The sequence below is a fragment of the Lithobates pipiens genome, unplaced genomic scaffold, assembly GCF_037356315.1.
Source record: "Lithobates pipiens isolate NorthernLeopardFrog02 unplaced genomic scaffold, aLitPip1_a1.2 Scaffold_30, whole genome shotgun sequence".
Classification (NCBI taxonomy): domain Eukaryota; kingdom Metazoa; phylum Chordata; class Amphibia; order Anura; family Ranidae; genus Lithobates; species Lithobates pipiens.
Window position 1 is genome coordinate 46,871,062 of NW_027507791.1, and position 12,050 is coordinate 46,883,111.

The window sequence follows — 12,050 nt, forward strand, 5'->3', positions numbered from 1 at the left end:
CAGGCTACAAATCAGATCCAAGATGCTAAGCTACGGAGCAGATCCAGAGCTCAGGCTACGGAGCAGATCCAGAGCCCGGGCTACGGAGCAGATCCAGAACCCGGGCTACGAAACAGCTCCAGAACCCAGGCTGTGGAGCAGCTCCAGAACCCAGGCTGTGGAGCAGCTCCAGAACCCAGACTACGGAGCAGCTACAGAACACAGGCTATGGAGCAGATCCAGAACCCGGGCTACAGAGCAGATCCAGAAACCAGGCTACGGAGCAGATCCAGAACCCAGGCTACGGAGCAGATCCAGAACCCAGGCTACGGAGCAGATCCAGAACCCAGGCTACGGAGCAGATCCAGAACCCAGGCTACGGAGCAGATCCAGAACCCAGGCTACGGAGCAGATCCAGAACCCAGGCTACGGAGCAGATCCAGAACCCAGGCTACGGAGCAGATCCAGAACCTGGGCTACGGAGCAAATCCAGAACCCGGGCTGTGGAGCAGATGCAGAATCCAGGCTGTGGAGCAGATGCAGAAACCAGGCTAAGGAGCAGGTCCAGAACTCAGGCTGTGTGGCACATCTAGAACCACCCAGGCTATGGAGCAGATCCAGAACCCAGGCTGTGGAGCAGATCCAGAACCCAGGCTATGGAGCAGATCCAGAACCCAGGCTATGGAGCAGACCCAGATCCCAGGCTACGGAGCGGACCCAGAACCTAGGCTGCGGAGCAGATCCAATGCCCAGGCTACAGATGTAGCGAAGTCTCCGAAAAAGCCTGCAGCTCGGGGGGGGGGGGGGGGTTTGAACGATGCATTGTGTAGCACAAGACTGTCACGCAAGGCAAAGCACGGCGTTGCAGTTCCTAAACTGAGATCAGTTTACCAATAACAACCACAATGTAACAAAAACACAACACATCGAGGAAAATAATAAATAGATTGGTTTACAAACAACAGCTCACAACGGGTTAACCCACCCCAGCCATGGTCCTGAGTCATGGCACAATTATGATTAGTATCCAGCATCTCCCCCCCCCCCCACCACCTCCTCCTTCTTCTTCTTCTTCTTCTTCTTCTTCTTGGATCACATCAGCCTGGACCAAAGTTGCAATACCAAGCAAAAAAATAAAATAAAACATAAAGCATCAAAAAAGCCAAGAGCATAAAACACATAAAACATCACGATGAAGCCAACGCCACCGAAACGCAAGATCTGGTGGCAACATCTCAAGGGGGTTTCCTCAACCATCCACAGCCTAATACAATACAGATGTGGCAACATCGCACCCCCCCCCCCTCCCCCCCACCAGCCTACATGTTGCTCTTTATTTGTGACTCTTAAACAATGTATCGAATATTACCTTGGGAAAGTGAGTCTGGCAGGGTGAAGATCCATAGGAAGAGGAAGAACATGCTCTTGGATCCTTATTTTTCTTTTTTTGAGGGTGACTTCTAGGAAGAGACGTTGGATTTTTCGATTGTTATTTTGTTTGTTGCTCCTTTTCTTTTTTTTCTTTTAGGTGTAGCAAATTGGCAACACAAATCCAAAATTTCCCCCAGAAAAAAAAAAAAATATATATATATATCGGAAAAGTAGATCCCGGGATCCGGAGAAGGTTGTGAATTTGGCTCCCACAGTAGAAGCTCCACTTCCTCCACTTCTCTCCCCTTCTTCTTCTTCTTCTTCTTCTCTCTCTGTAACACAAAAAAAAAAAAAAAAGTCTTGGAATGAGAGAATGATGAATCCAGCGGAGGAAGAAACCATTCCGCAGGCAGGAGAGGGGGAGGGACAGACTTTTTTTTTTTTTTTTTTTTCAAACTCCCTTTTTTTTTTTTTTCTCCCTCCAACAGAACAACAAGAAAAAAAAAAAAAAGTTGGATGGAATGAGGAGCTGAGTGGACAAGACAAGGGGGGGGGGCTGGGATGAGGAGGGGGAGGGGAGGGGGGTCTGCTGGGAATTGCTGATGTGGAAAAAAAAAAAAGGGATTTTGGAATTTTGGAAGTTTTTTAGTTTATGATGGGAGAATTTTTTTTTTCCCCTCCCCCTCCCCCAACTTAAATGCTCTGTCCCTCCCCCCCCCCCCCCCCCACCACATTCCATATCATGTCTGGAAGAGACATTTAAAGGATCATATTTTTTTTTTTTTTGTTAACAAAGGAACGGGATTGTGGCGAGGGAAGGCGATCGCCGGAGACGGTCATCTGGTGGTCGCGGCGTGAGATTTGGTGATCAGGTGAACGGAGATCGGGTATAAAGTATATACCGATCTGTCCAATCCCGGCGATCGTCCTCCAATCTGACCATACATGCAGGCTGATTGGACAATCTCCTTTTAGTTGACCGCATGCTATACAATCTTATGGTACAATCGCAGGTGATCGAACGTTATACAATCTGATTGTATAACGTTCGATCACCTGAGATTGTACAATCAGATTGTATAACGTTCGATCGCCTGTGATTGTACCATAAGATTGTAAAGCATTCGATCATCTGATATTGTACAATCAGATCGTATAGCGTACGGTCATATGAGATTGTACAATCAGATTGTATAGCTTTTCGATCACCTGAGATTGTACAATCAGATTCTAAAGCATTCGATCACCTGCGATTGTACAATCAGATTGTATAACGTTCGATCACCTGAGATTGTACAATCTGATTGTACAATCGCAGGTGATCGAATGCTTTAGAATCTGATTGTACAATCTCAGGTGATCGAAAAGCTATACAATCTGATTGTACAATCGCAGGTGATCGAATGCTTTAGAATCTGATTGTACAATCTCAGGTGATCGAAAAGCTATACAATCTGATTGTACAATCTCTGATGATCGAACGTTATACAATCTAATTGTATAATCTCATGTGATTGTACAATATCAGATGATCGAATGCTTTAGAATCTGATTGTACAATCTCAGGTGATCGTACACTATACAATATGATTGTACAATCTCATATGACCATACGCTATACAATCTGATTGTACAATCTCATATGACCATATGCTATACAATCTGATTGTACAATTTTAAGTGATTGTACGCTATACGATCTGATTGTACAATATCAGATGATCGAATGCTTTACAATCTGATTGTACAATATCTGGTGACCGAACGTTATACAATCTAATTGTATAATCTCAGATGATCGAATGCTTTAGAATCTGATTGTACAATCTCATGTGATTGTACGCAATGCAATCTGATTGTACACTCTCAGGCGATCGTACACTATACAATCTGATTGTACAATATCAGATGTTCGAATGCTTTACAATCTCAAGTAATCATACGCTATACAGTATGATTATACAATCTCAGACGATCGTACACTATACAATCTGAGTGTACAATCTCATGTGACTGTACAATCTCATGTGATCGAACACTATAAATTCTGATTGTATAATCTCATTTGATTGTACGCTATACAATCTGATTGTACAATATCAGATGATCGAATGCTTTACAATCTGATTGTACAATCTCAGGTGATCGTGCGCTATACAATCTGATTGTACAATCTCAGGTGATCGTGCGCTATACAATCTGATTGTACAATCTCAGGTGATCGTATACTATACAATCTGATTGTACAATCTCATATGACTGTATGCTATACAATCTGATTGTACAATCTCATATGACCGTATGCTATACAATCTGATTGTACAATTTTAAGTGATTGTACGCTATACGATCTGATTGTACAATTTTAGGTGACCGTACACAATGCAATCCAATGGTACAATCTCCTTTAGGTGACCTTATACTATAAAATCGATTGTACAATTAGACAGGCAATTCCATTATACAGCTGATGGTAGATGTAAAGGAGATTGTACAATCATATTGTGCAGCTTTAAGCTGACCATATACTCTACAATCTGATTGTACAAGCTCCTTTAGCGGTACTATCACCCATGTAGGGTCGGCCTGATTAGATACACATTGGATGGATTGGTTAGGCCTGTCTTAATATGGCATAGTTTTGGTAGACCTACAGACCATTGCTCAGAGACTGTACAATCAGATTGTATAGGGTACGGCCAGCTTTCGATCTACCGTGTTATCTATGTAATGGTCTGGTAGCCATAATGGTGGAATCCAACCTGACAGTTGCAGTATCAGCCTCTTGCAGTCCCTGTGCAGTAGGGCTAGCAGGTGGGAGGAAGAAGCAACAAAGAGCCACAAGAAGCATGCTGATAAGAGGAGAGAGCAGTGTGACCCCATCACTGTGCTCCTCCTCCCTTTACTGCCCAATCAGAAGCTGCGGGGGTGGTTCCCTAGCTCAGTAGAATAATGGCGGTTAGCAGACTGAGGACATCTCGTGGCTGAAGAAAGGTACTGCAAGGGAAATCTCTGGATTGAAGGTGAATATTGCCAGCCAACAGACTGAGGACATCTAGTGGCTGAACAAAAGTACTGCAGGGGACAGGTCCCTTTCAGGACGCCGGACGCATGGATTCCTATGGAGGGGGTGGTACTTTTTGAAGCACCTGATTAGAGCCAGAGGCTCTAATAGGCTTCAAAATAGGATGAGCTCGGGGCGCACTCTTTGCTCCACTATCCCACCCAATTGTGTGACGATAGCGAATACATTTTTGCTCCTCCCTGCCAATCAGGGAGGCAGGTCGTCAGATCTGTTTCCCGATTTTCCAAAGCTCCAGGTCACCCTATTGGATGCCTGGCACTTAGGAAGAGGTGGCACAGAGGAGGCACGAGGACAGACATCCCAGCTGCCACGGCTGCTCTGATGGACTCGGCGGTAATAGCTGCATATGAAGGGCACAAGTGACTGTATTTGATGGGCACAAGTGGCTGCATATGACCGGCACAAGTGGCTGCATTTGAAGGGCACAGTGGCTGCGTTTGATGGGCACAAGTGGCTGAATTTGATTGGCACAAGTGACTGCATATGATGGGCACATATGGCTGAATCTGATGGGCACAAGTGACTGAATATGATGGGCACAAATGGTTGCATATGATGGGCACAAGTGGCTGAATCTGATGGGCACAAGTGGCTGAATCTGATGGGCACAAGTGGCTGCATATGATGGGCACAAGTGGCTGCATATGATGGGCACAAGTGGCTGAATTTGATGGGCACAAGTGGCTGAATCTGATGGGCACAAGTGGGTGCATATGACGGGCACAAGTGGGTGCATATGACGGGCACAAATGGTTGCATATGATTGGCACAAGTGGCTGCATATGATGGGCACAGTGCCTGCATATGACGGGCACAGTGGTTGCATATAATGGGCACAGTGGCTGCGTTTGATAGGCACACGTGGCTGCATTTGATGGGGCACAAGTGGCTGCATATGATGGGCACAATGGCTGCATATGACGGGCACAGTGGCTGCGTTTGATAGCCACAGTGAGGCTGCAATTGATGGGGGGGAGGGGGGATTTCAGTATTTTTCAGTTTGTTTGCTCCCCCAAAAATTTTGAGCACCAGCCACCACTGGCAGGGGACATCTCTGGATTGAAGGTGAATATTGCTGGCCAGCAGACTGAGGACATCTAGTGGCAGAACAAAAGTACTGCAGGGGACATCTCTGAACTGGAGGTGAATATCGCAGCAAAGGCTGGGTTTGCTTTTTTTGCATCATTTAATGGTCTGTTGACTTTTATGTTGTTATTTTTGGCCGGAGTTCCGGGTTGGGAGACAAAGAAATGCCGAGCGGCGAATAAATATTCGTGAGCTTTTCATCGTCTTTATGGCGCATGTTTTAACGATGCCAGGAGCGAGTTGCGGCCTCTTTGAACGTGTCTGAAATGTGACTTTAATTACAGGCAGTTGAGTCAGCATGGAGCGTGCTTCACCCCGGCGTCACTTCCTCCGTCCGTCCGTCTATGGAGCGCCGCCTGGGCTTACAGTCTGACCCAAACTTCTACAGAGAGTGGGGAGGGGTTAGAACCTCCTTTCTTTGGGGGGGGGGGTGGGGGCTGGGGGCTCTGTGCTCATCATGAGAAGTTCCAGCTGTTGTGAGGTTGTCTCCTTCTTCATTTACGTTACGAAGAATGCAGCAGGAGGAGTGAGACCGCAGCTTTGAGAATTAAAATCCCGTCCCTGAGCTCTAATCATGTGACTTTGGGATGATGTCATCAGTTTGCTGCAGGCAGGAGGAAACGTTTCCCCAGTCTCTTCTCCCTCCCCTGTGATCACTCAGACTGTACATTGTAACTTTGTAGAGAGTCATCAGGGGAAAGCACCCCCAAAACTTAATGACTTAACCCACCCTGGCACTGCACCCCCCACCTTAATAAATGCACCCACCTTGGCATTGCACCCCCCCCCACATTAATGAATACACCCACCCTGGCACTGTACCCCCCACACCTTAATAAATGCACCCACCCTGAACCCGCACCCCCCACCTTAATGACTGCACCCGCCCTGGCCCTGCACCCCCACACCTTAATGAATGCACCCACCCTGGCACTGCACTCCCACACCTTAATGACTGCACCCACCCTGGCACTGCACCCCCACATCTTAATGACTGCATCCACCCTGGCACTGCACCCCTACACCTAAATGAATGCACCCACCCTGGCACTGCACCCCCACATCTTAATGAATGCATCCACCCTGGCACTGCACCCCCACATCTTAATGACTGCATCCACCCTGGCACTGCACCCCCACACCTAAATGAATGCACCCACCCTGGCACCGCACCCCCACACCTTAATTAATGCACCCACCCTGGCACCGCACCCCCACACCTTAATTAATGCACCCACCCTGATCCTGCACCCCCCACACCTTAATGAATGCACCCACCTTGGCACTGCACCCCCACACCTTAATGAATGCACCCACCTTGGCACTGCACCCCCACACCTTAATGAATGCACCCACAATGGCACCGCAACCCCACACCTTAATGAATGCACCCACCTTGGCACTGCACCCCCACACCTTAATGAATGCACCCACCTTAATAAATGCATCCACCTTGGCACTGCACCACACACCTTAATGAATGCACCCACCCTGATCCTGCACCCCCCCACACCTTAATGAATGCACCCACCTTGGCACTGCACCCCCCCCCCCACACCTTAATGAAAGCACCCACAATGGCACCGCAACCCCACACCTTAATTAATGCATCCACCTTGGCACTGCACCCCCACACCTTAATGAGTGCACCCACCTTGGCACTGCACCCCCCCCCCCCCCACATTAATGAATGCACCCACCCTGGCTCCGCACCCCCACACCTTAATGAATGCACCCACCTTAATAAATGCATCCACCTTGGCACTGCACCCCCACACCTTAATGAATGCACCCACCCTGATCCTGCACCCCCCACACCTTAATGAATGCACCCACCTTGGCACTGCACCCCCCCACACCTTAATGAATGCACCCACCCTGATCCTGCACCCCCCACACCTTAATGAATGCACCCACCTTGGCACTGCACCCCCCCACACCTTAATGAATGAACAGCTGTATGAGCAGACCCCGGAGGCCAGGTGGTTTACACCTACAGCACAAAGAATGCCTTTGTTCCTGATTCAGGCGTCTGCATTGACTCAGCCGGCGCTGGCTACAACACAAAAGATTGGAGGCCTGCGAGATGGACCAATAAGAAGAGGGCGGAGTGCGACTGATGGGACACGAGCGCTGCGTTCGACAACCCGCAACGACCATCCAACATGGGAAGGAATGAGCCAATCAGAGGTTTTATCTCAGCTATGAGTGGATTCCAGTGGATGGATACCTGTGCCGGCCTCATCTCTGGAATCCAGCTGTGACTTCTGTTCATCGGGGTCCCCAGCTCCTTCCGCAAGCGCCCTGGAGTCTCGCTCCTCTTGCTGCACCGGGTAAAACACATAAGCCATGTTAATAATGGGGCCGCAACAGGACGGGGCGGAGCTGGGGAGAGGTCCCAGGTGAACAGACCTCAATCAGGGGTCCCTGGTCAACAGACCTCACTATCATTGTTCTACTTAAAGGGAACTCCCCCCTTCCCATCAGCCTTGCACAGTTGTACCGGCTCCTCTCCTATGCAGCGGCTTACTCTGATGTCACCGCACACTGTGAGCGTGTCACCATGTGCATCAGAAGCTGCAGCAAGTCAGAGAGCCGCCTCATTTCCTGGGCAGCACAATCCTCCCCCAGCCTGCGTGTCTCTGACCCGCCCCTTTTCATTCATTGGATTTCAATAAAAGGGCGTTACCTAGCCTGCTTAGCCACGCCTACTCCTCCAGACTGACACCCACCCATCAAGGCGTCTTGATATTTGCATAACTCCTCCCACCGCTTGCACCAGGGCTGAGGGATATGGAGAGCATACCTTCCAACTTTTTGAGATGGGAATGAGGGACACCTATCAGCAAAAGTATGCAGGCATAGGACACACCCCCTTGCCACACCCCCTTAAAGGAGACTTGTACAAAAAAAAACAAGATTGGTTATACTCACAAGTGCTTTTTTTTTACCACTACTATTCCTTTATATTGGCCTTTGGAATTTACAAATATAGCAATTTAGAAAATCAGATGAAAGGTTTAGTGCTGGAAAACACTTTTTGATAGATAAAAAGTGCATTTTATATGCAACTATATAGAGCAGACCAAAATAAGGGACAAATGAGGAGGAATGAGGGACAACGGGACAGTCCCTCGAAATCCGGGACAGTTGGGAGCTATGGAGAGGAGTACTGGGGATGTTTTTAGGAAGCTCTGTACAGCCCCCTGCTGGCTCCTCCCACCAGCCGAGATCTGCCTGCATTGCATACAGAAGCACAGAGACCCAGTGATGACATCACTTGTCCTAAAATAAAGTATGCAATGAAAATGGAAAGGAGAAGCACAGAGACCCAGTGATGATGTCACTTTATATTATGAAGAGGAGGAGCTGGAACACACCAAGGTGGGCGGAGACAGACAAAACTCCCAGCTAGACAAGAGCAGAGTTTTGGATTAGGTCGGGGTGATCTCTCTGTTGGAGTATCTGAGACACACACTATATTACCAAAAGTATTGGGACGCCTGCCTTTACACGCACATGAACTTTAATGGCATCCAGTCTTAGTCCGTAGGGTTCAATATTGAGTTGGCCCACCCTTTGCATCTATAACAGCTTCAACTCTTCTGGGAAGGCCGTCCACAAGGTTTAGGAGTGTGTCTATGGGGAATTTTTGACCATTCTTCCAGAAAAGCTTTTATAAGGTCAGGTACTGATGTTGGATGAGAAGGCCTGGCACGCAGTCTCTCTTCTAATTCATCCCAAAGGTGTTCTATCAGGTTGAGGTCAGGCCAGTCAAGTTCCTCCACCCCAAACTCGCTCATCCATGTCTTTATGGACCTTGCTTTGTGCACTGGTCCAAATCATTTGGTGAAGGGGGGGATTATGGTGTGGGGTTGTTTTTCAGGGGTTGGGCTTGGCCCACTTAGTTCCAGTGAAGGGAACTCTTAACATGATATAGCAGCTTCAACTCTTCTGGGAAGGCTGCCCACAAGGTTTAGGAGTGTGTCTATGGGAATGAATGACCATTCTTCCAGAAACGCATTTGTGAGGTCAGACACTGATGTTTTGGACGAGAGGTCAGGACTCTGTGTAGGCCAATCAAGTTCCTCCACCCCAAACTTGCTCATCCAACTCTTTATGGACCTTGCTTTGCGCACTGGTCCAAGTCATTTGGTGGAGGGGGGATTACGGTGTGTTTTTTTTTTCAGGGGTTGGGCTTGGCCCCTTAGTTCCAGTGAAGGGAACTCTTAAGGCTTAAGCCTATCAAGACATTTTGGACAATTTCATGCTCCCAACTTTGTGAGAACAGTTTGGAGATGGCCCCTTTCTGTTCCAACATGACTGCTCACCAGTGCACAAAACAAGGTCCATAAAGACATGGATGAGCGAGTTTGGGCTGGAGGAACTTGGCTGGCCTGTGCAGAGTCCTGACCTCCCGTCCAACATTAGTGCCTGACCTCACAAATGGTCTTCTGGAAGAATGGTCAAACATTCCCATAGACACCCTCCTAAACCTTGTGGACGGCCTTCCCAGAAGAGTTGAAGCTGTTATATCTACGAAAGGGTGGGCCAACTCAAGATTGAACCCTACGGACTAAGACTTTGATGCCATTAAAGATTATGTGTATGTGTAAAGGCAGGCGTTCCAATACTTTTGACAATATAGCGAAGAAGAAGCCAAGGGCCGACTCCGCCTACAATGAAAATATCACTTTGGGGTGGGCTGACCCTTTAAGTGATAAGTTGATAAGCACGAGCGGTTTTATGATGTCAAACTGTAGATAAATTTCTTTCCTACTATTGTCCCCGCAGCGTTCCCATCACCATCTACATGGGGGGGGGGGGGGGTGCACCAGCCAGGGAACGATATCGCCGATATTTATAGAGGCACGCGATGACATGTCGGGGAAGTGGGGAAACACCATTGAAATTCAGCGAAGGACCGCGTACACAAAGGAGGAATCATTTCATTTTCATTGCCAATTGTTGCTTTGCCTTCCTCGCCGAGGTAAATAGTTATTTGGTGCCGGCGGGATGCTCGAGTAACGCAAGAAAAAAACTGTTATTGCGCAATGCCCCCTGCTGGCCGGCGAGGGAAAACGCAAGCAAACTTTTTCGCCCACGGGAAAAGGCGAATTGAAATCTACGTCACGTACAACGGAGATGTGTAAATCTCTTCGAAGTAGACCCGTAATACTGCCGATATCGGGGGGATCTAAAAGGGGCGGCCTACCGGAAAGTGATGTTTCAGATATAGGTGGAGTCTGGTGGTTGAGTCACCCACTGGCTTTTTTTTTTATTCTTTAGGAACCCCCCATGGCAATGGTTCCTGCCTACCTTTTGAGAATTCTTGCCCACCTTTGAGCCACCCTCTACCAAATATTCTTAGATTTCCTGGCTCCTCCCGCCAGTCATGATCTATGTTAGTTCCATATTTTTCTTTAGAAAAAAAAAATGTTTAAGATCATAAATTATCCTCTAGAGGAAGCTCTCGGTGCTGTCGGTGCCTACTTAAAGCTGAACTGCGGTAAAGGGAAGGGAGGAGAAGAGAAGAGAGGAAGGGAGGGGAGGAGAGGAGAGGGTAGGGAGGATATAATAGAGAAGAGGACAGGAGGGGAAGGAGAAAGGGGAAAAGAAGAGAGAGGAGGGGGGTGAAGAGAGAGAAGAGAAGAGAAAGGAGAGAAGGAGAGAGAGAGGAGAGGGAGGGGGTAGAGAAGAGAAAAGGCAGGAGGGAGGGGAGGAGAAAGAAGAGAAGAGGGTGGGAGGAGAAAGAAGGGAAGAGAGGAGAAAGGAAGAAAAGAGAGAAGAGTAGGAGAAAGAAGAGAGGAGGAAGGAGGGAAGAAAAAGAGAAGGAGAGGGAGAGAAAGAAGAGAAGAGAAGGCAAGGGAAAAGAAGAGGAGGGAGTGGAAAGAAGAGGAGAAGAGAGGAGGAGGGGAGTGAAAGAAGAGAAGAGAGGAGGAGGGGAGTGGAAAAGAAGAGAAGAGAAGAGAGGAGGAGGGGAGTGGAAAGAAGAAAGAGAGGAGAGGAGGAGGGGAGTGGAAAGAAGAGACAAGAAGAGAGGAGAAGGGGAGTGAAAGAAGAACAGAAGAGAGGAGAAGGGAGTGGAAAGAAGAGAAGAGAGGAGGAGGGGAGTGGAAAGAAGAGAAGAGGAGGAGTGGAAAGAAAGAGAAGAGGAGAAAGAGGGGAGTGGAAAGAAGAAGAGGAGGAGAGGAGTGGAAAGAAGAGAAGAAAAGAGGAGGGGAGTGGAAAGAAGAGAGGAGGAGGAGGGGAGTGGAAAGAAGAGAAGAGAGGAGGAGGGAGTGGAAAGAAGAGAGGATGAGGAGGGGAGTTGAAAGAAGAGAAGAAAGAAGAGGGGAGTGGAAGAAGAGAAGAGAGAAGGAGGGGAGTGGAAAGAAGAGAAGAGAGGAGGAGGGGAGTGGAAAGAAGAGAGGAGGAGGAGGGGAGTGGAAAGAGAGAAATGAGGAGGGGAGTGGAAAGAAAAGAAGAGAAGAGGGGTGGGAGGAGAAAGAAGGGAAGAGAGGAGAAAGGAAAGAAAGAGAGAAGAGAA

The 12,050-nt window shown here is 48.2% G+C and overlaps 1 protein-coding gene across 2 annotated transcripts in view; it reads right to left on the reverse strand.

The window, feature by feature from the left end:
• Positions 1 to 1,685, reverse strand: part of KIRREL1 (kirre like nephrin family adhesion molecule 1) — a 289,028-nt gene extending 287,343 nt beyond the window's left edge. For both annotated transcript variants that reach the window (XM_077464164.1, XM_077464163.1), the window contains exon 1: positions 1,349 to 1,685. In XM_077464164.1, the coding sequence (XP_077320290.1) occupies positions 1,349 to 1,400 (52 nt within the window). In that variant the 5' untranslated portion in view covers positions 1,401 to 1,685. The remainder of the gene's footprint in view (positions 1 to 1,348) is intronic.
• Positions 1,686 to 12,050: the final 10,365 nt, after the last annotated feature.